At 41.3% G+C, this 26,163-nt stretch overlaps 1 protein-coding gene across 7 annotated transcripts in view; it reads left to right on the top strand.

The window, feature by feature from the left end:
* The window catches only part of BRD9 (bromodomain containing 9), a 38,759-nt gene extending 13,053 nt beyond the window's left edge, over positions 1-25,706 (top strand). Inside the window, exons 5-17 of one of the 7 annotated variants that reach the window (XM_090049263.1) lie at positions 1,227-1,337; positions 2,048-2,223; positions 4,299-4,431; positions 5,231-5,272; positions 9,692-9,767; positions 10,696-10,791; positions 11,235-11,367; positions 14,530-14,641; positions 18,043-18,081; positions 18,491-18,562; positions 21,281-21,383; positions 23,461-23,628; positions 24,748-25,706. In XM_090049263.1, coding sequence (XP_089905389.1) covers positions 1,227-1,337; positions 2,048-2,223; positions 4,299-4,431; positions 5,231-5,272; positions 9,692-9,767; positions 10,696-10,791; positions 11,235-11,367; positions 14,530-14,641; positions 18,043-18,081; positions 18,491-18,562; positions 21,281-21,383; positions 23,461-23,628; positions 24,748-24,848 — 1,362 coding nt within the window. In that variant the 3' untranslated portion in view covers positions 24,849-25,706. The remainder of the gene's footprint in view (positions 1-1,226; positions 1,338-2,047; positions 2,224-4,298; positions 4,432-5,230; positions 5,273-9,691; positions 9,768-10,695; positions 10,792-11,234; positions 11,368-14,529; positions 14,642-18,042; positions 18,082-18,490; positions 18,563-21,280; positions 21,384-23,460; positions 23,629-24,747) is intronic. The other 6 variants (XM_090049261.1, XM_090049258.1, XM_090049260.1 and 3 more) reach the window with 6 other exon arrangements.
* Positions 25,707-26,163: the final 457 nt, after the last annotated feature.

The following is a 26,163-nucleotide window of genomic DNA, read 5'->3' as shown; positions in this document are numbered from 1 at the left end:
GCATTTTGAAATCATTGTAGCTATTTCAAATCTGCAGAGAGGAATTTTGAAATTTTTCATTTTGTGATAAAATCTTATGATAAATCTTATTAAATTTATGAAAATCTTATGATTGTATGATAAAACTGCTAATAATACTTAACATTGTATCATTGCAAGGCAAGAAAAATCAGTACTGTTTTTTCAATGTGATGGGGAAAAAAATACACTCTTAAGTTTGATAGCTAGTAGTAGAAAAGCCAAGTTGCAAGTACTATCTAGAACTGATAAATTTTTAAAAGTGGGCAAGAAAATAAAGAGAAGGAGGGGGAAATGAGCTGTCTTCCTTTTTTTTTATGTATACAGGAGCCCTGAAATATTGTTTCGGTATATTTAGAAGTTCTTTTCCACCTTTACTTTTTCATTATGGAAGATTTGTTTGGTAATGTTTTTATTGAAGCAGCTGTATAGTTGGGAAAGAGATTAGACAAGATTTCAGGTACAACATGCCTTAGTCTGGAAAAGACATGGATACAGCCTCAGCTAAGTACTAAGTAGAACTGTTACTTTTGTTTAGTACCTCTTATGTAAATAAGAGTGGTCTGTTAAAAAGTAAACCTGTGGAAAGCAAAATTATCTGAAGTACTTAAGAGAGTGAGAAAAGAATGAAATAAATAAACTGCATTATATATAAATTAATAAAGCAATTCAAAAGGGAAGAAGGCTGTTATTACTGTTGGTCCTCCTGAATCTTCATGTGGCCCTTGGGATCTTAAAAATAAGTTATCCTCTTTTTCTAATGCTAAGTTAACTGTGGGAGCAGATGCTGAGGAAAAGAAAGTATTTAAGAGTTAATTGCACTGTTTTCTCAGTCCTTCAGTTAAGATAAAAAAGCTGACAGTAGAGATCTGTGACTATTCTACTTCACTGTTGAGTCCTGCAAAATCGGGGGGAACTAGACTGATATTCCAACTGTTCCTAAGGTTAAAAAAAAACTAACAAGAAAAAAGTGTGTGTAATAACTAAATGAAACATAACATTTTGGGATTTCACATCATAAGGAAGGAAAAAGGCCCAGCACTTGCTAGTTACTTTTTTAGCTTTTGGCTGACATTCATTTAATACCTGTGAACCTTCTGTAATGCTGAGCATCTTTAACACACCACCTGGATTTCTTGACAGCATGTTCTTTTTATGGTACTGAAGGGGTTTTGAAGTTTCAGCAACTGTTGTTTTGTATTTTTCAGGCAGATTTTAAGCTGATGTGTGATAATGCAATGACGTACAACAGACCAGATACTGTGTACTACAAGCTAGCAAAGAAGATACTGCACACAGGCTTTAAGATGATGAGCAAAGTAAGAGACCTATTAAAAACACAAACCAGAAAAGATTTTTGAACTTTTAAAAGGAATGTAATCAGTCACAGTGCTAAACACTTCATCCATCAGTCATTAATGATAGGAGTGTCCACTATTGCTGCTATATTTAAGGGCTTGTCATTTGCATTAAAAAAAACCCTTTCTTTCAGGGCCTCATTTTGCACTATTGAAGTCAGTGGGAGGTATACCACTGATTTTAATCAGCGTATAAGCAGGACTTGAGTCTCTATAATCCAAATACAAAAATTTGTTTCAGGCTGAAACTTTGTTTACAAGGTCTCACCCCACAGACAAATTTTATTTGCATTGTTGGTTTTAAATGGGCTTAGCTCTTTTACGAAGGCTTGAGGGATCTTTTCTACACTTACTACTCCAGAACAGCTGTTAGTCTCCAAGGTTGAACTACTGTTTATAGGTTACTTTTCATGTGCGTTTCATTTTTATTATGGTAAGTCACAATGTAAAGTAAGTGGCTGTATCTGCATGCCTTTTTTTGTTTCTTGTTAGTTGGACTGCCAAAGTTCTGGTGCCATGCTATCATGACCAAATCATGTTGCATCACCATTAGAAGTTAGACATTAGGAACCAAATGAGGCCATGGCCATTCCCATCCCATCCCATTATCATAGCATCTTGGCTATGAGGGAAAGGTAAAGTCCCTGCCACTCTGTCCTTTCTGATTCTAGGAACGGCTGTTAGCTTTGAAGCGCAGCATGTCGTTTATGCAGGACATGGATTTTTCTCAGCAGGCAGCTCTTTTGGGTGATGAAGACACAGCAGTTGAGGAACCTGTCCCTGAAGTCGTTCCTGTACAAGTAGAGACTACCAAGAAATCCAAAAAGCCAAGTAAAGAAGTTATTAGGTAAAGGTCTTAATGGAAATATGTACTGCTTTGTGGCAGCTATTGTACTTCCAATGCAGCAGGCCAGGCTGGGTAAGATGGAACTTTCTGATACTTTGCCAACTATTAAAGGGTTTGCTATCAAGATCAAAATTCAGTTTCAAAATTTGGTGATTCCAAATTCATAAAGAGCCACACGGAGTCATTTCCAACCAACATGACTTGACTGATAAACTTATATATCGTTTTATCTTTATTACTTGTTTTAAAGTAGTATTTATTTTGACGATGGTTTTAAGCCCCTTTTGCTTACAAGTCTGTCACTTTTATATCATCACATTTCTTTAGAGGCAGTGACATAACAGAAATAGTTCCTTTGAGCAATGCAAAACCTAGTGGGAAGTCCTTAAGAACTTGGTTTTTTAAAAATAATTGTGGGACTTCGTAACAAAATCTAAATAGGACTAAATCCCCACAGGATATTTTGCTTCAATAAATATGAGCCCGTGATCTGTTGTAGTTCTGCAATTTTTGCCATTTACATGTTTACAGAAGTGCCACAAGATCTAAAATTGGGATGTTGGGCCACTAGGCTGTACTGATTATAACTTGCATGCTGAGTGACTAGAAGAGAGGAGAACAGATTGGTATAAGAAAGTTTAACTTGCAGTGCCTTACACATCACCTAGGAATTTGGCTCACGCCTGACAGCTTCACGGTTGATTTATAGCTTTTTAGACTCTAATTCATCCTGTTGAAATATATATAATATACAGCTGTCACAATCTTCCAATATGTTTGCATCTTCCTACAAACCATTTCCTCGTTACAGTTTTTTTTTCGTCTTCATAGTCTGTGATTATATGTACTTGGTTTAGATATCGTAATTAAAAGGATCAACTTAAGGATAAATACTGAATGTTGTGACTGCCATCAGAAACAAAAGTGCATGATTGATGTTTATGAATATGATTCTCTTACTAAGGTCAAGAACCTAAGAAGACCCAGAAGGGGTCTTCTGGGTCAGTGAGTCCAGTTCCCTGTTGTTGTACATCCTTTCTTGAACTGATTCAAAATTTGGTCTTCCTGCTTCTCTTGGTCGGTTGTTTAGAACAGGTGTTACCAGCCTGTGATATGGGTGGCACAGGGAACCTGTGTGCATGTGGCATCCAGGAGATCAGAGAAGGGACAGGCAGATAAGACAGGAAGCAAAAAGCAAAGCAGCAAACCAGGCAGAGAGCACAAGGCAGGAAGCAGAAAGAACAGTAGATCAGAAAAGGGATCAGAGAGGCACTTAGGGAAGGTACAGAACTAATTTGTGGCATGCCTGCCAAAGAGGTTGGCCCCCACTAGTTTAGAACCTGACTGCTTTGATAGTTAGAAACTTTCTTCTAATATCAAGCCTAAATTTATTTGTACTTAGTTTATAACCATTTGTTCTTGTGCAAAAATCACCCTTTATTTTAAATAAGATTTTTCCTCCTTGGTACATCCAGTCATATTGGTCCTCAGCCTTTGTTTTTGTGTCATCTGACAAAATAAGCTGTTGCTTATGAAAATTTATGCCTTTCTGAATTAGTGTATAAGGCAGTACTCTGCTCTTCCCTCTGTCTGTCTGCCTTTGTTTTGTTAGGCTAAACAAGATTAGCCTGCTCTGATTAGATAGGAACTCCATTGCCCTGTTTGTCTTGATAGCCCGTCACTGCACCTGATCCAATTTCAATTTGGTTTATTGAATATGGGTGACTAAGAGTTGTACACACTTTCCCACATGAGGTCACACCATTGTCCTGAATAATTGCATTGAGACTTTCTGATCTCTGCTGGAAATATGTCCTTCCTTTTTTACTGTAGCATAAAAATGGCTAAAGTTTAAAAAAATAAAATAAAATTTGGTCTAAATTCTAAAGCAATAACGATGAATCAACACTATGGTCAGGCCTTTTATCATACCTAAGATTTTAAATGCATAAACTCACAGACATTAGGAAGAGAAGAGTCTAAAGTTTATATTATTTATAGCATGCAGTATTTACTATTAGCCTGACTAGTGGCTCTGATTCTGTTTGTATTTGAACCATGTGTACTCTTTTTAGTTGCATATTTGAACCAGAAGGAAATGCATGCAGTCTGACGGACAGCACAGCTGAAGAACATGTCCTGGCCTTGGTGGAGCATGCAGCAGATGAAGCTCGTGACAGGATCAACAGATACCTACCAAATAGCAAGGTCTCCTTCATGGCTAAGTCTGTTATTCTGTATGGTGCCTGGCTGTTTTGTCACTTCCTAGGAAATAAGCTTTCTTGATTTAAATTTTTTTTTTACACTTTCTTAGTTACACTTTCTCAGAGTTAGTGACATCCTTGGAGGTGAACACTAAGACTGAGAATCATGTAAGTCCTGTTGAATCCATTTTCTGAGGGCTTAAGTGGAGTGTAAGTAGCCTATGGGTCTTGTGATTAGATTGCTGCAGAATTCTCTCGGATAAAATAATAAAGTGGTATTTAAGTTGCGTTTGGGATAGATACGTGGAGCCTCTAACTTTAAGGTGACTAATATAGCAGTAAGATGATCTTCTCCCTGCCCTGTTAAACAACGTTTATAATTTTTGAGAAAACTGGGGACTATTTAGCACTGGTATTTGGGGGAATGATTAGGAATTCTATCTTTCTCTTTTGAAGTTTACATTTATTTTTTTCTTAGTTTTCTTTGTGGGAGATTGGGATGTCTTTCCTCCTGAACACTTTTAATTCACTAGTTACTGTACCACCCAGTACATACAATGTATTCTTGTCTGAACACAAAGACTACAGAGATTCTCTAATTATCAACAAACCAGCCTCCTTTTCCTGGCTGTACTGGAGTGCACTATGCACTAACAGTATGCTTAAGCTTGGATCCAGATACTGTCTCCACACATCTGGTTCCAGGCTTTTCTCAGGGTAGGAGGGTTCAGTGACAATATTGATGTCTGGCATAACATTATGGTAGTTGTAGACCACATCATTATCAACTGCTTTGTCCATAGGGTTTCCTCCATGCTGCTACTTGGGCCAGGGTAAATGCTGAGGTACGTTTGTGATTTTATGATGTTGGCCACCTGCCACTTGTGATGTGGTTGGTGTGAAAAGCGGCTTTTCTGCATGGGTTTCTACCCAAAGTTCTCGTGCAAGATATGTGGTTGTGGGAATCTTGGAGACTTCTGTAGAGTTCAGGATACCTGCGTCCCCCATTCGTTGTCCCAGTGTGCATTTGTTGACTGTTGCAGAAGGATTTGCTGAAGAACTTGGATGTTGGAATAGCACAGTAGTTTAATAACATTAGCTTCATAACTTCCTGCACTTTTATTTCCCTAGAAGCCAGCATGGTAAAGTGACAGAGTTAAAGGAAACTATGATAGGAAACAAGTCTTCATTTAAATGGTGGAAGTCAAATCCATATGAGGAAAATAAAAGAGCACAAACTTGCAAAAAAAAATGCAAAACTGCAATGAGATAAGCTTAAAAATAATTTGAGGAGAAACTTGTTAGAGACCAAACTTAACGGTAAAAATTTCTTCAAGTACATTCTCATAGAAAGCCTGCTAGAGAGTCAGTTTGGCTGTTGGATGATCAGAGTGTAAAAGTGCTGAAAGATAAGGCCACTGCCAAGAAGCTCAATAAGGTTTTTTCACCAGTCTTTTCTATGGAAAATATTAGGGAGATTCCCTCACCAGAGTTATTCCTCCCTGGGAACAAGTCAAGAGAACTGGCCCAAAGTGAGGCATCAGTAACAAATTTTAGAGTAAACTAAGTGAGTCAGGCCAGTGAGTCTAACTTCTGTTCTTAGCATGCTGTGAGAAAAAAATAAGGGGGGGGGGGGGGAAGAAGGGGTTTCAGCAACAGGAGTTGCCGAGGAAAATCAGCATGGCTTTTCTAAAGGGAAGTCATACGCTTATCAGCTTATAGGAGTTCTTCAAGAGTTTCAGCAAGAATGTAGATCAGGATGATCCAGTTGATGCATCTGTACATCCAAAAAGCCTTTTGACAAGGTCCTATCTGGGTCCTTTCATTAAGGCTTTTAATGAAATTAGGTTGCTGTGGGATTAGTGGGAAGGTCCACTTTTGGATCTGAAATTAGCTTAAGGGTAGGAAAAAAGAGTGGGTATAAATGATCAGTTGTCAGAATGAAGAGAAGTAAACTGTGGGATCACCCAAAAACATGTTGGGACTGGTGCTGTTTAACATATTCATCTATCACCTGAACAGTGAGGTAAATAGCGAGGTGTCCAAGTTTACTGATGACACTAAATTATTCAGCATGGTAAAGACTCTGTGGCCTGTGAGGGTCTCCAGAAGGCTCTTGTAAAAATTGAATTCAGTGTTAATAAGTGCAAAGTGATGTACGCTGGGGGGGGAAGATAACCCAGAATAAACATATATGATGGGGTCTACATTAAGTGTGGTAACACAGGAAAGGGATTGTGGAATCATGGACAATTTGCTAAAAATGTCACCTCAGTCTCTGACAGCAAGTAAAAAGGCAAACAAAATGTTAGGCATTAAGAAGGGTGCATCTACACCTTACAATATTGTATGCAGTTTTTTTCCCCTAACACTTCAAAAAAGAATATAAAAAACTCAAACGGGTAGCAAGGGTGATCAAGGATATAAAGGACTCCCATATGATGAAGCACTAAATAGCTTAGGACTTTTAGGTTAGAAAAGAAATGTTTAAATGATAGAGGCTTATAAAATATTAAACAGTGCAGAGAAGATGGTCTCCCAAAATACTACATCTAGGGAACACAAAATGAAACTAAGTTGTAGTTTGATATTTTAGTTTAGAGGAAGTTATTTTTTGCACAGCATGTAATTTACTTGTGGAACTCATTCCCACAATCTATGGAGGCTGAAGCTTAACCTGCTTTAAAAGGCAAATGGAGTAAAGGTCCACCAGTAGGTACTGAAAATGGTAGATAGGGGTGCAGCCTCAAAATCAGAATTTCCTAAACCTCTAAATGCTAGAAGCTAAGATGAGAAGAGCAGAGGGTAGAAGATTCTGTCCATATCATGTCATTTTCACCTTCCCCATCAGTATTCACACTGCCGCTGGGTGAGATCAGCCTTTTTGAGTGAGACACTGGTGAGCAAAATATGGCCTGCCAACTGACTGGATCCAGCCCACAGGCAGGCACCTGCTAATTGATTGTGTCTTGCCCTGGCTGCCCCCACAGCACTCTGCATTGGGTCAGCCTCCCACTTGGCTACCTGCTGCCTGGAGTGGCGCAGCAAGGGCAGGAGGAGGTGGAGCTGCTGGAGGTGGAGGGAGCCGGGCAGTACCCGGGCACCTGCAACTGTGCCAGGAAGCTGTACACATCGACTGGGGCTGGGGCTGGGGCATCAGTGGGTAGGAGCACGGCTGCCTCAGGCAGGAGTGGGCAGGGCTCAGCTCCATGTAGAGCACTGTGGGGCAAGTGCAGGCTGGATGGGGTGGGGGGTAGGGCATGCAGACTGCAGCTACAGTGACTCCATACTGCCTAAGCAAACTCTGCTGCATGTGCCCCCTGCCCTCCCACCCCCAGCTGGTTCCCATGACCTAGTGTGTGGACAGTTTTCCCCTGCCCCACACGTGCACGCCCCACTACCCACACAATATACAAGAGTAAGGCTTTATTTTGAGCTATTATGCAATTGCCTCTATACACCACTCAAAAATACATACATTGGGACAAAAAAATATTTTTTTTTAAATAAAGTTAAAGTATGTTATAGTAGATGTTTGATTTTTTACTATATAGTTTGGTTTTTAGCTATAATTTGTTAAAATGATATCTTCTGAAAGATTTTGTGTGCAACCCTTGACAGCTCACCAAAACTTATTAAGTGGCCCATCAGCTGAAATAATTGCCCACCCCAGCCTAGGCCCACCAGGAACTACAGCTCCCCCCACCCCCCTGCCTCCCACTCCCTCGTCTAGAGGGAGGCCACTAAACCTACAACAGTTAAGACGGGACACTGAGCTAGATGGGCCCATAGTTTCATACAATAAATGGCTTTTATTATGTTGTCCTGTTGGCTGTAGACACAGCTGAAAAACGAGAGGGCCAGGTGATGATGAGCAAAACCTAGGGCCCTTATTGGATGTTCTTGCTGTTTTGAGTAACTAGAAGAGGGTTCAGGTAACTGAGGCTTTTCTGGAAACTGCATCAAGTGAAATCCATATTAAGTAGCTCCTTCAAGGAACAGCCCATTGGTGACCTCTTTGAAGAATGTAACCAGTTTAGGGGAGAAGATGGAGAAAGTTGCTTCCTATTTAAAACTAATAATGACCATGCTTAAATACAGTTAGGCAGCCCAACACATGCTGAATGTCACATCCATGTAAATTCTCCTTTACATTTATCACCCATTCTGGTTTTTTTGTGAGTAATGTGGAATTTATTAAGCTATTTACCAATGTTCATGTCATGTGTGGCGCTGTTTTTATGCAGTTACCAAGTCCTTTGAAGAATTAATGTGATCTGTAAAGAGGTAATAGCATGTTTACAAGCAAATAGAATGAGAGAACACCCATCCCTCAGATATGAGACAGAGGGAGTATCTTGGCCTTTTGACTCAAATCATACTTTACTGAGTCATCAGTATGTGGTTGTATCTCTACAAGCCTATATATTTTTTCCTATCTTCTTTCTTGGGTTATATTTTGACAGTGAGATATGTATCCTCAAAGTAGACTTGATTTTTAACTCCTCCCCCTGCAAGGTTCTGATACTGCACCCATCAAAGTAGCTAAACATATTGCTATTTTATTTAATGGAAGAATAATTGAAATTACATATTTATTGGGGTTAGACTTAATGGACTAACTAATCTTTCCATCATTAAACTGCCATGGTTCTCTATAGGTTCATTCAATGATCAATAAGGTAGAAGGGGACAGGGTGAAACAAGACTTAAAAACCAGGATTTGGAACCAGGTATGAAAAATGTGGGATGGGAATTGTGGCTCCACTTGTTGGAACACAGGACAATCTTGCCTTGGTTGTCTGTATGCATACTTCTCCCTCAGCTGTTAACAATGTACTGGTTTCATTGGGATAAAAAATTTTCATCCCTTGAACTTGAAGGAATGAGAATGTGTGAATTTAATTTATTGAGAATTAGAACAAAAGAGGCTGCAAGGAAAGATGAATATGGACTTTCTTGGTTGGGGGATAAATTTTAACTTTGATTTAAGAAAAATAAAGCATCAGTTGCAAAACAGAGATCTTTGTTATAACTGTATTCCATCTTTGAAGTTTCTGTACAGCCAGGACCTGAATCTTTTTTTTTTTTCCTTTTAAGAGGAGCATAGCAGTTCAGTATAGGTGATGTCAGATCCAGGAAATAATTTTCAGTGATATCTATGTAAAGTAGTATCTCAGCTATTAAGTTTGTACAGTTTTTAAATAAAACTGTGAGTATAGCACTCATTTATGTTCCTTTTATCTATGTGTTTCTATTTATAGATTGGTTATCTGAAAAAGAGTGGAGATGGAAGTTTACTGTTCAGTGTAGTCAATCCATCAGACGCAGAAGCAGAAGGTAAATGTTTTGTCTTTTTTTTTCTTTTTTTTTTTAAGGATTTGTTTCTAGTGATGAGCATGATTTTGGAGGGGGAAGGGTAGGACTTTTTTTTAGTGGATATTCAATAATTAGCTTTAGATTTAATATTTTGAAAACATTTTGATTGGATTGCACAAATGAATTGAAAATGAACTGAAAAAAAAACTAATTCAGTGTCCCACATCTGTGTTACAGTTTATATAATATAGAAGAAAAAATACTCCACATTCTTAATTCTGCTACTTCTTTACCCAGTACAGCCTGTGCTCAGGTTTCCTTTTCCTCTTGTAACAATTCATAGTTTCATCTAAACTACTGTTGAGCCATGTGATGATAAAATCAGAGCATGGAACTGACTTAAGTCTAGTCAGCACTAAAAACATTTTACCAACATTGTGATGTCAGTTAGGAGTGCATTTTTTAACCAATTATACCTGTTTGTTCGAAGGCTTAGTGTATCAAAATGGTTAAATTGACATAATTTAGGCTGGCTGGGGTAACCAACAAAAGCTGTACTGGGGTAAGCATTCTTATAATGATGAAGTATTTGATCTGTACTTTTCTGAAGCTAGCCTTGCTGTCACAGCTTTCATGTTATCTGCTCATTAACTAGCTAGCAGGATGTTTTATTAAGATGAGTCTATTTAGTTAATAAAATTACTTATGGTTAGGAGATATGAAATAACTAAATGTCAGTCTGAAAAATAGAAAGGAAGTGCTGTGTCTGAACCTCATGGCTGAAAACTTTTAAAACTGTTTACTTTTATTCAATGTTATAGCATTTGTTCTATTGATAAGACAGAAGCAGATATTTATGATAAATATTTATCATTGAAAAGATTTATACTAAGATGTATTTGAAAGTTCATTCAATGTATACTAATTTTTTAAATCTAATTTATTTAAGAGGAAGAGTCTCACCCAGTGGATCTGAGTTCTTTGTCAAGCAAATTATTACCTGGCTTTACTACACTAGGCTTTAAAGATGAACGAAGAAACAAAGGTAACATTTTAGAGATAGTATGGTATAGTTTAACTTGAACTTAATTAACCTGCTGGTCAAACTGAAGATCTGCTGTTAGATTACATCTGCCTCCAAGTTGCTAGTATGTTTAGCTATCTTTTAAACACTATTTGAATTTTCAGCTGAATGCAAATTTCATTTATCAAAGCAAAACAAGTAAATGTAATGAAAAAGAAGTATTAGAAGCTTGTTTATCTAATTATGGTTCAGTTTAATGTAGTATATGCGGTAAAAGTCTTTATTTTTTTTAAAGCAAATTTTCAATAGAGAGAAGTGATTTTTAAGGTCTAAAAATAGTTATGAATGGCTGGGGTAGAAACAGGTGTTTCACGTCCCTGTTTCTGGGGGGAAAAAAAAAACCTTACCTAGACAAGTTGTTAGATCCATGCTAATTTTCAATCGTATTTTTTTCTTAATTTTAGTCACATTTCTTACAAGTGCTAGTACAGCACTTTCGATGCAGAATAATTCTATTTTTCATGATCTGAAATCAGATGAAATGGAATTGCTATATTCAGCGTATGGAGATGAAACTGGAATACAGTGTGCTTTAAGGTAAGCATGTCCTTAATGGTGATGTTTAAACAAGAGGACCTTTTCCTTGTGGAAAAGAGGTTTTGTTATTTTTTCCTTCTCAACACTAATTTTGAAAATCAACTTTTAGAGCAACTTACTAAAACAACTTATAGAACCTGAGGGAAGATGGAATAGAAAAGCATAGAACTGGGGGCTAAGAATTCAGGATTTCTCATAATCACTCTAATCCTGATTTGGTGCATAACTTAGAATCAGCTCTCTGTACGAGTTTTCAAACTGAACGTATCATGTATCTGCATCATATGGCTGTTAGGAGACTCAAGTCCAAAGACCCAAGGGGGCTGAGTACATAAATAAATAGCATCACAAAGAATCACCTGTGAGGCTTGGGGAGTGGGGTAAGGGAGGTATGGAGCCACGTAAGCAGTCCTTAAGGTGACAGGTGTCCAGCAGAGGTATAGATAGGCTAAGAGGGCCTACTAGCCTGAGGGTGCAAGACTGTGACAGAGGACTTGTGGGCTTTCTGGCCTGGCTCAGCTTTTCCCTGGGCACATGGACCCTCTGTGGGTTCAAAATAAAACAAAGGCCACTTGCCTGTAAAACACTCTACCTTCATCTGCCCAGGTAACCTGGTCCTGATGATCTCTACCCCAGAGTGTTGAGGGAACTAGCAGAGGTCATTGCAGGACCCCTGGCACAGCTTTACAAGCACTCATGGTGCTCTGGTGTGGTGCCAGAGGACTGGAAAAGGGCCAATGTGGTTCCCATTTTCAAAAAAGGGAGGAAGGAGGAGGACCCAGGAAACAATAGGCCAGTTAGTCTTACCTCGATCCTGGGGAAGCTTTCTGAGAGAATTATCATAGCACATGTCCATGAAGGGCCATCAGGAGAGATTATTTCATAGATTTCATAGACATTAGGGCTGGAAGGGACCTCAGGAGATCATCGAGTCCAGCCCCCTGCCCAAAGGGCAGGAAGTCAGCTGGGGTCATAGGATCCCAGCAAGATAAGCATCCAGTTTACTCTTGAAGGTGTTCAATGTAGGTGCTTGAACCACCTCCGCTGGCAGACTGTTCCAGACCTTGGGGCCTCGGACAGTAAAGAAATTCTTCCTTATGTCCAGCCTGAAACGGTCTTGCAGGAGTTTGTGACCGTTCGACCTCGTCGCTGGTCACTTAGGGGCAACCAACACGGGTTCATTAGAGGCAGTTCCTGTCAGACCAACCTGGTGGCCTTCTATGACCAGGTCACCAAATCCTTAGATGCAGGGGTAGCAGTAGACGTAGTCTTTCTGGACTTTCGGAAGGCCTTCAACACTGTCTCTCACCCCATTCTCATTAAAAAACTGGGGGACTGTGGTGTCGACACCTGCACAGTCAAATGGGTCACCAACTGGTTGGAGGGCTGCACCCAGAGAGTAGTGGTGGACGGGTCATTTTTGACCTGGAGGGATGTGGGCGGTGGGGTCCCCCAGGGCTCGGTCCTTGGGCCCGCACTGTTCAACATCTTCATCAGCAACTTGGACGAGGGGGTAAAAAGCACCCTGTTCAAATTTGCTGATGACACTAAGATGTGGGGGGATGTGGGCACGGTAGAAGGGAGGAATAGGCTGCAATTGGACCTGGACAGGTTACAGGGGTGGATGGATAAGAACAGGATGGGTATCAAGACTGACAAGTGCAAGGTGATGCACCTGGGGAGGAAGAACCAGCAGCATACCTACCGGATCAGGAACTCCCTTCTCATCAGTGCAGAGGCAGAAAAGGATCTTGGAGTCATTATTGATGCCAAAATGAACATGGGCCAACAAACAGTGTGGGGACACGGTCAGGAAGGCCAACCGCACCTTGTCATGCATCCACAGATACATCACAAGCAGGTCCAAGGAGGTGATCCTCCCCCTCTATGCAACACTGGTCAGGCCGCAGTTGGAGTACTGTGTCCAGTGCACCGCACTTCAAGAGGGATGTGGACAACATGGAGAAGGTCCAGAGGAGGACCACTTGCATGATCAGGTGGCAGCACGGCAGGCCCTACACAAGAGAAGGCTGAGGGGGGATCCTAGTGGCTGTTTACAAACTAGTCAGAGGGGACCAGCAGGCATTGGGGGAGTCCCTGTTCCCCTGAGCACTGCCAGGAGTGACCAGGAATAATGGTTACAAGCTGGCAGAGGGTAGATTCAGGCTAGACATCAGGAGGCGCTACTTCACTGTCAGGGTGGCTAGGATCTGGAACCAACTTCCAAGAGAAGTGGTGCTGGCTCCTACCCTGGGGGTCTTTAAGAGGAGGCTAGATGAACACCTTGCTGGGGTCGTTTGACCCCAGTACTCTTTCCTGCCATGCCAGGGAGTCGGACTTGATGATCTGCTCAGGTCACTTCTGACCCTGCAAACTGTGAAACTATAAACCTTCCTCTGTTCCCAGCCCTGCAGAGCTGTTTATATAAACTCCAGTCCCTTCTGGAGCCCTGCTGCCAGAAGCTCCTCACCCCATGCCTGCCAGGGAGCAACTGTTTGATTGGCTTAGACTCTGGGCTTGTATAGCTCTAACCTGAGCCCTCTTTTCGTCAAGTGAACCTCTCATTAGGCCCCTGAGCCACCTGCAAGCTGCTTCACAGGCTGCTAGATCCCTTAAAAGAGCAGGCACGCCCCAGTGCCATGCTACTTTATTAGTCAGTTCTGTGCATTTCTTTAATGAAGCCAGATATAAGAGTTGAGATTCTGCTTGCTGGTTGGAGAACTTTTTAGATTTATTGATGCTGTTATAGTTGATAAAGAATTTTAATATGTGTGCTGTGTGTGTTGGAAGCTGGTGGTGGAAATAACCGAAAGAAGTTAACTAGTAATTCTTTACAAAAGCTACAGACAATTTAGTACTTTATTTAACAAGTTTCAGATAAAAATACAATCCACAGTAATCGTGAACATTTAGAAAGAAATCACAGTTGGATTTTATAAAAGTAAGTGAAAGTGCAAGCCTAGCTGCTATACAGACATTTTGGATATAATTTTTTTTTTTTTTTTTTTTTTGAAAAATCATGAGGAAATGAATGTGAAGGAAACTGAAGAGTCAAAAGAATAATGTTGGAAACTAATCAGACGAGAATTGTGTATTGGGAGAGGATTTAGTCAGCATGGTTGTTCTAAGTTTCTGTGTCGCTCAAGTCTCTCACTTTTGTAGCCTGCAGGAATTTGTGAAAGACTCTGGAAGTTATAGTAAGAAAATAGTGGATGATCTTTTGGATCAGATTACTGGTGGGGATCATTCCAAAACCATTTATCAACTAAAACAGGTGAGTATCTGTAATACAGAAATTCAGCTAATAAAATTGGTTAATCAGTGTAAGGATGTTGTGCTCATTGTTTCAGCCCTTTCCATTTTAAGTTTCATTACAAAATTTCTGATTTGCCTCAAGCATTTCTTTGTAAATGCCAAATATTTGTAGAAAGGCAATTTAAGAGTGTTAAGACTATTAGAACATAGTGGAAGAGAGTACAATCCAGCCTTTAATTCTGCCAGTTTTAGTAAGTAATATGAAACGCCTAAAATGGAAACTTTCAACACTTTCAGGTGCTCCATTTTGCAAAGATTCTTTCCATGCATGTAACGTTGTTGCGTGATTGTTACTTCCCTGAAATGAGCAAACAGAAGACCAAAGAATTACAAAATACTGTTTCCTGTTTTTATCTGCATTGCAAAAAGTAAAATAAAATAAAAAATCCAGCTCACTTAGTTTCCTTCCAAGCATTTCTCTATAAATATATTTCCCTTTGGAGCATTTTGTCCTTAGCGTGCAAGCAAGTTCCCAAACTGGGGTCGCAACCCCAAATGGGGTAACAGAGACAGCAGATGGGTTCATGAGAAATAAAATCACTTTAATCCAGGGGTAGGCAAAATATTGCCTGTGGATTAGATCTGGCCCATGAGGGAATTTTATTTGGCCTGCAGGGACCCACCAACTAATTATACTTCACGCAGCCTGCATGCCTCGTTCCCACCCTTGTGCATGGATGGGCCTGTCCAAACCAGCAGGCAGCTTCTGGGCAGCTATTGCTGCAGCCACTGGGCTACCTACTTGACTTCCCCGGCATCCCTCTCGCTGCAGGCACCAGGTAGGGAAGCAGCAGGTAGAGCCATCCCTAGGGTACGGCAAATCAGGGAGACTGCTCTGGGCCCACACGTGTGGTGGGGGGGGAGCACAGGCTGAGCAGCCATGGCCCCTCCCATGGGGCCCTCCTGAAGCTGGCAGTTCAGCCCTCTGCTGTACAAGAAGCACAGAGACCTCTTCCTGCCCCTCCCCCCCCCCCTTTGTGGTGGTACCACAGCCCCGCACAGTGTTAAGGGGGCCCCACACAGGCTGATTTGACCCAGGCCCTGCACTCTGTAGGGTTGGCTCTGGCAGCAAGGATGGTGGCGGGGGGGGGGGCAGCTGCAGCTGGCCAGGGGCTGGGAGCAAGGGGCTGGGGCTGGTGGCAGCTCCAAGTCTGCACACGGGGCAGCAGGACAGTGGAGCTTGGGTGGGCAGGATGTGGGTATAGGGATGCAGAACTCGCACCGCCAATGGCAGCAGCAGAAGCAGGCGGTGGGCGCTTAGCGTGTTCACGGCCCATGCAGGTGCTGCTGCCCAGCAGCACGCAGCCCCAGCCAGTTCTGCATGTGGTGGCAAGGAGCGTAGCCGAGCTGGTCTGCCTCTATTGCACGGGACTCCACATAGCACATGTGCATCTCCCAGCACTTGTGCACTGCCGGTGGAAGCCCTGTGCAATGGAATCGGCTGCCTTCCCCGCTCCTTGCTGCGCAAGTCCTGGGACTCCACTGGGGGTGGAGGGGAGCCCTGCTTCCTGGCAGTCATAGGACTTGCACAGCAGAGGGCAGAGAAGGCAGCTGGATCCATCATGCAAGGCTTCCCGCAGGACTTCCCCTGGTGGCACATGAGTGCCGGGAGCTGCACATATGTTGCATGGAGCCCCACATGATAGAGGAAGACTGGCCTGGCTGTGTTCCTCACCACTACGTGCAGTGCTGCCAGAGATGTGCACCACTGGGCAGCAGCACCTGCACAGGCCACAAACACCCTGAGCACTCACTGCCTGCTGGTGCTGCTGTCGCCAGTTGCAGGGGCTGTGTACTATGGGGAGGAGTATGTGGGGGACCCCCCACACCCTGCCCCCACAAGCACATATACACCCCCCCAACATACCCTATTGGCCCATGCCACCATGGCTGTCAAGGTGAGGCGTGATAGCTGCAGTGGCATAGAGTTGTGCCCTGCACTGCTGCCAGGTGGGCAGGGGGCACCTCACCTTGGCAACCACAGCAGTGGGGTGCCCCTCCCATGCTGGGTCCTGCCTGCTGGGCCCTGGGGGCAGTGCAGCAGGGCGGGGAGCTGCCCACTGGATTCTGGCTGCCCCCTGCTTGCCTGGCAGCTCTCTTCGAGAAATCTGGCTTGCTCTTTCCTTCACTCCTGCCCCAGGCATGGGGACTGAGGTTGGATGATTTTCCTGTTTTTAATGCATTCCGTATCCAAACAACTTGGAAAATCTGGCGAAATGCTGTAGATGTGAAGGGGAAGAACAACATTGGTTTGTGTAAAAAATTAGAAAGGGCAAGTGATGTACGCAGGGAAACTGGAATGAGGGAAGCAGCAGGCGAGGGTAGGCTGATGGACTGCACCTTGTATCCTTACTTTATTTCTATCTAAAAAGGCCTCTGATTCTCTTCATAATGAGAGAATTTTTATATTTATTTTTCCCCCCAAGCCTTTTTCACATCCCAAAATGTCTGGTTTCACACTTATTTACACAGGCTTCTTGCATATTTTGGGGGTGACTAACCAAGTCTGTAAGTTCCTAGATTTCCTTGTGATGTACAGAGATTTTTCTCTAGATCTTTTCAAATATCCACAACTACAATGGTAAATAACCTTTTCTGGGTCTTTTGCCAGACAGCCAAGTGTAGTGTCTACTAATAACTTACTGTGAAGTATTATTAGTTTGAGTGTGTGAACCACAATCTTTTAAGAGGGAGAAAGTGCAAAATGTCATGAGGGTTTCATATGAAAAACAGTGGCTTCTGGTATGGTCTGCTTGAAGTTAAGCCCACACAACTGAGTTCTTTATATGAAGAAACTTTTTTAATGCATGCCTTCAAAAGTTCTTTTGAGTTGTCTACTTGTACATCAAGCTTAAATCCTGCTGCAAATGCGTGTTCAGCAATTCTAATTCCAGATGTCAGTGTCTATTTACATTATAACCTGGTTCAGCTATAATGTTGACAAAGGATATAGGTTTTAGTGCCACTGAATCTCTTTCAGAATTTACATTTTGGTACATTGTAGATTGTAGTTGTCATGGAATATAAAAAAAGTGATCAAAATCCAGAAGCTGATGTACAGTTGACTAAAGTGTAATGAATAGGGTATGAATGAGAGAAACAGTATGCAAGTCAAGCTTTTATTTAAAATAAAAAAATATCATTCTAAAACACCCAGATGCTGTGGTGTAGCTGCTTTGAGCCTTTTTGGATAGAGCAGGATGTACATGGTGATGGTGGTAGTAATAAATTAGATTTGTGAGAGATGTTAATTAAGATTATTTTACCAATTTTTTTGTGTAAAAGGTCTGCAAGTACTTAATAGTATACAAAAATGCACTGTCTACGCTAACTTAAAATTATTAACTTTGTACATTGCAGAGGCGAAACATTCCAGTTAAACCACCAGATGACATTAAAGTAAGTTGTAGCAACAGCATTTTACCTGCATCTCTGTTTTTAAAAAAAGCACAGTGGGAACTCAGCACAGTAGCCTCTGACAAAGAGATGAAGTTAATGAAACACTCCATATTTTTGTATATAAAATATTAATAGGGCAGTGGGGATGTATTTTATGAGGATATTGCACTCCAGGCAGGCATTATAGTATATCTGCCCTCTAATTGTGTGTGTGCACTCCACATATCCATGTACATTGTAACCTAATAAAGCGAATTGTAAATGTACCAATCAGAGATCTAAAAATGGTGGAGTATTATATGGAGCCCAAGTTTTGAACTTGTTGATTTTAAATGAACTGATGAGTTCTTCAAGAAGGTAGCTGTTTCATGTAACATGCTAACACCTGGAATGTGATTTGATACTTCAGGTTCTGCCAGTTCTCATCAAGGAAGAACATAAATTGCGCAATGCTTGCCCAGACTCCTCCAAACAGATCCTGGTAAGACTGCTGTGTTATCTTGCTCTTTGTTAGATGGATAGAAAGGATGGGTGAGGAGTACTGTATCCACTTCTAGCTCCACATGCTTTTTTGAATGCTGAGGATTAGTGGATTGAAATCTGCTGCCCTTTTGAAGTGTGGGGATGCCGATACATGAGATGGTCCAGGAGCTTTAATTAGAGCTGGTCTAAAGCATTCTTCCCCTCCCCTGGAGCATGTGTGTAAACACTCGAAAGTACTAAATTTAACGTGCGTTACCGAAAGTGCATTAATTAATATGTAGGTGCACCCACCTTGTTTTTGAAAGGCAGAATAAATTGCATTTTAAGTATTTCAAAATAAGAAAACAAGATCTCTTAGTGTATGAGAATTCTGATAACTGACTTAAACTTAGTCTTACCTTTCTGTTTCATCTTTACCTGAACTCAGTTTTATAACATCTGTCATTGCTATAGAAAGGAATGCAATAAAACACCCAAGTTTACATCATACTAGGTGTGTCTACATGTGCAGATGCTGCAGGGTGGGGTACTCTAGAGTAAATTACTCTAGAGTAAACCCACCCTGGGCAAGCATCTACATGTGCAGGGATTTGGGAGAAGATTTGCTGCTCCTGTCAGCAGTCTGCTCCTGTCCCCTGTGGTCCTGCACTGACCTCCCTCCTTTAGCAGCTAGGGGAAACTTTAGGCTTCCCATGAATTCTTGCCCAGGGGCTAGTACGGAGTACAGGGCCAGGAGACAGCTGTCTCCTGACAGGGGCTGGGAGATTGCTCCCTGTCCCCGGGAGCTGCCTGCTGCCAGGTGAGCTCTAGTGGCAGAACCTGGGTAGGAACAGTGTTCCTCTGCCCCAGCAGCAGGGAGCTCCGGGCCCTGGCTCCCCATTTGAGGGCAGAGCGCTTGGCAAGAGCTGCAGGGGAGGGGAGGTCCCAATCCCCTGCCCTGATCTGCCAGTGGGGCAGCTAGCAGTGAGCCCTCAGCTGGGCAGGGATTCCAATGTGCTGGAGCAAACTAGAATACTCAGTTAATCGAATCTGCTGAAGCATGCCAATTACCTTGCTTCAGCAGCCTCCCGCATCTCATGCATCCTGTTCAACGAGCTTTAGATAAAGTATCCCTGCTGCCCTTTTGAAGTGTGGGGATGCTGATACATGAGATGGTCCAGGAGCTTTAATTAGAGCTGGTCTAAAGCATTCTTCCCCTCCCCTGGAGCATGTGTGTAAACACTCGAAAGTACTAAATTTAATGTGCGTTACCGAAAGTGCGTTAATTAATATGTAGGTGCACCCACCTTGTTTTTGAAAGGCAGAATAAAGAAAAAATGGTTTTTCCAGAATTATAGCTGTAGAGAGCAGGGACAAAGCCTAATCTTCAGCTTGCTCACCTTCCCTTTCCTGCTTAACTAAACCCTTAGCTGCTGTTGAAGAATGGTCTCCAGGGGTGGACCTATGATCTTAAAAACAGCTAAAGATCTGTGAAATAGGAGAAGAGGCCAGAAGCCATAGCAGGCAGCAATATTGTTCTAAGAAAGGTTCGCTTGATTGGTGGAATGATGATTAAAAAGTAGAGATGATTGTTAAAACATGTGAAGTGAAAAAAAAAGAAGAGGTCATTAACAGGTAATTGACCCCCTCAGCTGCCTGCCTAGTAATACCACTGTGCAGCAGGAATCAGAGCTGGGTGATTCTATCTAGGGCTTAGTATAACCACAATTTAGAGGAATTGCTGGTTTTGAGGGGGGAAGTGATATGTGCTGTATGTGAAAAAATACGATGTTTCTGAACTGGAAGAAGTAGAGTACGGGTGGCCAACTTGTGGCACAGGCAGCCTCTTTATAGGTAGTTTGGGGAGGGGTAGACAGCATTGGGACATGGCAATGAAGAGAAATCAGAGTAGCAGATCTCACAAGGAGCACAGAGAAGGGAGCAGAAAGAAGAACAGCAGTTCAGACAGAGTACAAAGCAGATAGGGCAAGGCGGGTAGGATAGTGGCTATTGGGGAGAATCTAACTGGGGCTAACTTGTGTCACATTTGCCTAAAAGGTTGCCCCCCACACTTCAGCAGAGCTGTGTTCATGCAGTACTGTGCTTGGACTGATTAATCTGCCCCCTATAACATCACAATAATGGTAGCTTGCAGCAACCAAGACCAAGGTGGGCCTAGCACTGTATAGCATTTGGAACTGTCTCCCAGATTTTGGTACCAAAAAAGTGGTCATTTGAGCAAGTGCTATTATAACTTGTTAGATCTACAAACGTAATGATGAGGTATTTGCCCATCTTCAAATATTGCATGCCTTGATCCATGGAAGGGGATGAAATGCATCCTTTCAGAGCTTTCTAGATACTGAATTAAGGCTACATGTTTCATACTTCAGCATCGTCGCATGGGAGGTAGAAGGGGTTACTACATAGGGAGACCAACCTTCCCTCCTCTTTCCCTGCTGTTCTATGGCATTACAACAGAGGAAAGGAAAGGAGATGGTGATTGTGGCTACCCCTTTGGGATATCCTTAAATGAGGCAGGCATGCTAATAGAAGTAGGATGTGGTCAGTTCCAAGTACTGCTGTCTGGCAAGTTCAAGCTCATATCACATTCTTTCAGAGTGTGGATATATGCAAGAAATAACCTTCAAAAACTACAATTACTTTGATACATACCCACTAATTCTGTCTCCAGATCATCTTTCTTTTTCTTTCTCTTCATTTTATAATGAATCAGGTTGGGGAATCGGTTGGAGACCATAATACTTCTGTTTTGGACTTTTTATCTATGAAGACATATTCAGATGTGTCCCTTGATATTTCCATGTTAAGTTCATTGGGTAAGTGATGATTAAATACTCTTGCCAATTCAGCGGTGTATAATAATATAGCTCTAGTAATTAAGTGAAGTAACTTCTAGATTTACTGAAGAGGTGCTTGAGTAATACTGAATGTTTTCGTGATCCATGTAGATAAGGATTTATAACACAGCACAGGAAAAATGCTTCAGCCAACCTCAGTCTGTCTTCCCTTTGCATAGGCATGCCTTCATTCTATAACAACATAATTATTTGGGGGTTTTTTCTTACTCTGTTCTGTAAACCAAAGTAGTCATAACAAATTTGAAGTTTTAATTTCTTATACGTTCCTGCAGATTTATGCCTGGGACTGAACCCAGAGCTGCAGCTTCCAAATGTGACCTTAAAAAAATTAAATGAATGAATTTCCATGCCACCAGAACGGTAGACATAACACAGTTGAAGGCCACCCATCTAAAGAACTTGCCTGTCAAGGCCTGAAAGTATAAAAGACTTGAGTTTCAAATATTGTTTAGTTGTGAGTCAAGTATATTAAGAACTTCATCCTGAGTTTCTCTGTGTGCTAGAGTAATATACATCTGCCCAGTGTATGGTTTTACTGGCTGTGTACGTTTGAAGTGTTAGGAAAGAATAACTAGAGTTTCTTCAAACACACTGCTGCCTAATTTAAACATGATTATTGAGGCCTACGTATGTTTCCTCTTGCTAAAAGTTAGGAAAATAGGATGGGAATAGATAAACATCCTGGGTCACTGAGTACAGTCACCTTTTACTGCAGATGCAGTATGTCACCTTCCTTTCATAAACTTGCCTAAGTGCTTTTGAAAAGAGTCTGGTTTTCTTGTCGCTACTCCTCTTGTTGAAAGTGTTCAAAAACAGAACCGACTGTTTCAGGATCTGATTGCCCTAATGGTCAGGAATCTCTTCCAAATTCTCAGCTTCAGTTTATTCAGCTCCAGTTGGAGCATTCAAAATATCAACTCATATTTCTTCTGGAAGCAGAGTTCCTTTTTCCTGTTTATTGTATAATGCGAGAATCTCTTTGCGAACCTCATATAAGAGTAGAACATCTGTTTCTGCATATATTAAAGTAGTTAAAAGTAGGCTTGGTTTCTTTAGCTTTATTGTAAAATTAGGGTTGGTTGGTTTGTTTGGAGTTTTTTTGTTTTTTTGTTTTTTTTGAAAAGGGGGGTATTAAGAAAAGAATCCTATACAAGAAAAGCTCTGTTATCCGGCATCCCCCAGGGATGGGGGATGCTGGTTAATCCAATATTCTGGTTAATCAAATGTGCACCGTCTGGTGCACTGTCCGGCATCAGTGTGCCAGGGGACAGGAAGGGGGGCCTTGCGCAGGCTGCTTTGCCCTGGGCTGTGGGCTGAAGAAGTGGCAAGAACTCTGCTTGTGGCAGTGGCAAAACTCAGAAGTGGTGCTTCTGGTTTCACTTTTGCCATGTCCCTCCGATGCTGGTTAATAGTTTTCCGGCTAATAAAGTGCCGGTTAACACATCTTCTGCTGTAGCCATATTCCAGTTAATAGTTCTGGGCCCACTGATTTGGGAAGTGTGGGATTGAAAAGAATCAAAGAGGTCAACTAATTCATGTCCTTCCTCCTTGGAGAAGATGAAGTGTAGTTGGACCATCCCCAAAATATATTAGTCTCTGTACTCTAGCCCTCCAATGACGGTGTTCTCGCATCCTCCTTAGATGCTCTGTTTCAGTGTTTAAAAATCCTTATAGTTAAAAGAGAGGTTTTTCTAATCTACATTTTTATTGCTGCAAATTCAGCTGATTACTTATTGTTCAGCCCTGGCTAGACAACAAGTAAAATTGATCCCCATCCTCTTTATTACAACTTTTTTAAATCTGTGGTAACATCTATCAAGTCCTCCCTCAGCATTTAGTTTTCTAAACAAATACAGTTCTTTCCTCGTGTGTCCTTGTTTTTTCAACAAGGAAAGAACTGTATTTGTTTAGAAAACCAGTTCTGTCCACTTTAAGAAAGGAATCTGGTGCATCTTTGTTTGCTTACCTGTGCACTCTGATTATTGGTTTCATCCACACTTAATACCCATTGATCTTGGTTATTTGTGGTTCCTAGGGAAAGTGAAGAAGGAGCTTGATCATGATGATAATCATTTACATTTGGATGAAACAACAAAGTTGTTGCAGGACCTTCATGAAGCTCAGACTGACAGAGTGGGATCCAGGCCCTCATCTAACCTCAGTTCCCTCTCCAACACCTCTGAAAGAGATCAGCATCACCTTGGTAAGCTGGAGTGTCTCAGAATTTGTAACATCACAATTCAGAGCGACATGACCTACTTTATGGGTAAAAGGACAGGGAGGGAATATTCCAATAATAAAAATGCTTGTTTGAAGATGACTTAGCTGAAACATGCTATGCGCTGAGTGTAACCATTTCTAATTCTTAAACGCCCATGATACTCTTTTCAAATAAGTCCTTCAGCTATGTCGGGTATTAATCCAAAGGAAATCCACTGTTGCTTGGAGACGGTAACAACCTCCTTAGTTAATCTGGAGGTCCAGGAATAAGATGGAACCAAATGGCAATGTGAAATTTTGATTGTTTTGTGCCATGCTTAAGAAGCAAGAAACTTCCTTTGGATGCTTTTGATTAAAATTGGTAAATAATGAAAATTTAGGGTAGTAGAAAAGGGTAGATTTTTTTCAAGAGAACCTAAGATATTAAGGAACCTTAGTAGTGACTGAAGAACTGGAGGCCATGTCTTGACTATGAGTTGCTGTATCTGACAGCACCATGTTCAAAATCTATATGTGTGTATTAGTTGATAGTCTTTGAGGGCATTTTTACACATGCAGTGTAGGGCACTGCATCACTTCCAGTTACAAACAATGAAATGCATATCAGCTCTGAGAAAATAGCAGCGGCATGCTTTTGAACTAAAACACGTAGAAGATGTTTTAGTTCAAAAACGCACTGCCACCACTTTCTGTGCGCCGATGCGCATTTCATCACTTGCACTGCACTAGGTGCAGTGGTGTAGTTCACATCAGCTTGTGTGCGGAGCAAACTCAATTAATCGAGTCTGTTCTGAAGCGGCAGATCTCTGGCGCATCTCAGGACAAAAAGGTATGTGTATAAATGCCCTGTTGCTCTGGGGGCAGGCTCACCACTGATGTTGCATAGGGAGCCTGAAAAGCAGCACATTTCTGAGGGTGCTGCTGGATACAGTAAGTTTGCAGGCTAGTTGCAGCCTAGGCCTCATTGAAAATCCAGTGTACAAGTCACCTGCAGTGGTAGGAACGGGAAGAAAGCTAGATTGGATACCAGTGCTTTTTATCTTTTGGAACCTCTCTCCTAGATGTTTCATTTTATTAAAAGGTCTCTTTTCAACTTCTGCAGGAAGCCCTTCTCATCTGAGTGTAGGGGAACAGCAAGATATGGTTCATGACCCCTATGAATTTCTTCAGTCTCCAGAACCTGCAAATGCCACTACAAGTTAATCTGATGTGTACAATATTTATTCTTTTTCTTTTGGTGGTTTAACTTTTTTATAAAGTTTTTGTCATATGGCAGAAACCTCGATTCTGTCCTCTTTTTTATGAGGATTGCTGTATAATAATATTTTCTGCACTTGTAAAATTTGCCTAGCTTTTATATCATGTTGTCAGCCATGCACCATATTCAGCCTTTGTTTTGTTTTGTTTTTTAATGTAGTGGTGTATGATGAATATGAAATAGAAAAGAACCACAGATTATTTGTTTTAGAAATGTGTTTTATAAAAACAAGCTTATCATTTTTCTAGCATCATGCTGGCAGTCATGAAAATTTCTAATCGGGTGGGTACAGTCTTGTTTAGTTCCAAAGACAAAGAACATTCTCCAGGAGGAATATTTATTTTTCCAGCAAGATGCAGCTCCCCAGATTGTGATCATTTTCACATTGTCTACATTTTCCTGTGTTGTTAAAATCTTATTTCTTAATACTCCAAAAACTTTTCATTTGGAAGCAAAAGGACTTTGGTTGTAATAATAGACTGTTCATTACAAGAATACTGCCCTGCAACCGAAGAACTTTTTTTTTGGTGGTCCCTTGTATTTTTAATATTAAGGGGTCCAAATACTCAGACTTTTTAACATAATGTATATTTACATGAGTGAAAGTATACTGGACAAGCAAGTGTACTTTAATTTAAAAATGAAGTTTTTGTAATTCAACACTGACATGACAGAGTTTTTTACCATTGATATTATGTGTCAGCTGGATGAATGTTACATATTTGCAATATTTTGTAAATATTAACTTAATAAAAATCATACAAAATATTCTTTTTTTTTTAAACTGTTGATGTTTTACTATTACTGAGAGGGAGCATGTTTGCTTATTTGTACCAAGCCTGAAATATCAGAAATAGTTGGTCTGTATTTCTCTGATGCTACAAAATGCACATAGTGGTATAACGAAACTTGTTTCCAGGGTAACCTGCTTTTACCCCCACTCAGTCTGTCCATGTGCATTCTTCCAAGTGGCAGGTCCTGCATAGCCCGTCCCTAAGTGGAAGTATGTCCACTCTTATATAGAATGTTTTAGTTATACTACCTTTGGTGTCTTATATAAACCTTAACATTTCCCCCTGAAGTCTAGCTAGGACCCATTTAGCTGCTGGAGGCAGGACACTTTCCTTTTTCCAGCACCTGCTTTTTGTGCAGTCCCTGTCTCTCACTCCCAGCTTCCAGGCTAAGACTCTGGACAGATTTCAAGGTGTTTGTTCAAGAGCTCATCACTTGGATGTCCCCTCCCCTGCATTGCCAACCAGT

The sequence above is a fragment of the Crocodylus siamensis genome, chromosome 5 (genome assembly GCF_052110815.1).
Source record: "Crocodylus siamensis isolate JL-2025a chromosome 5, ASM5211081v1, whole genome shotgun sequence".
NCBI classification, from domain to species: domain Eukaryota; kingdom Metazoa; phylum Chordata; order Crocodylia; family Crocodylidae; genus Crocodylus; species Crocodylus siamensis.
Note: the sequence above shows the minus strand (reverse complement) of the source record. Positions and strands in the feature narration are given on the sequence as shown.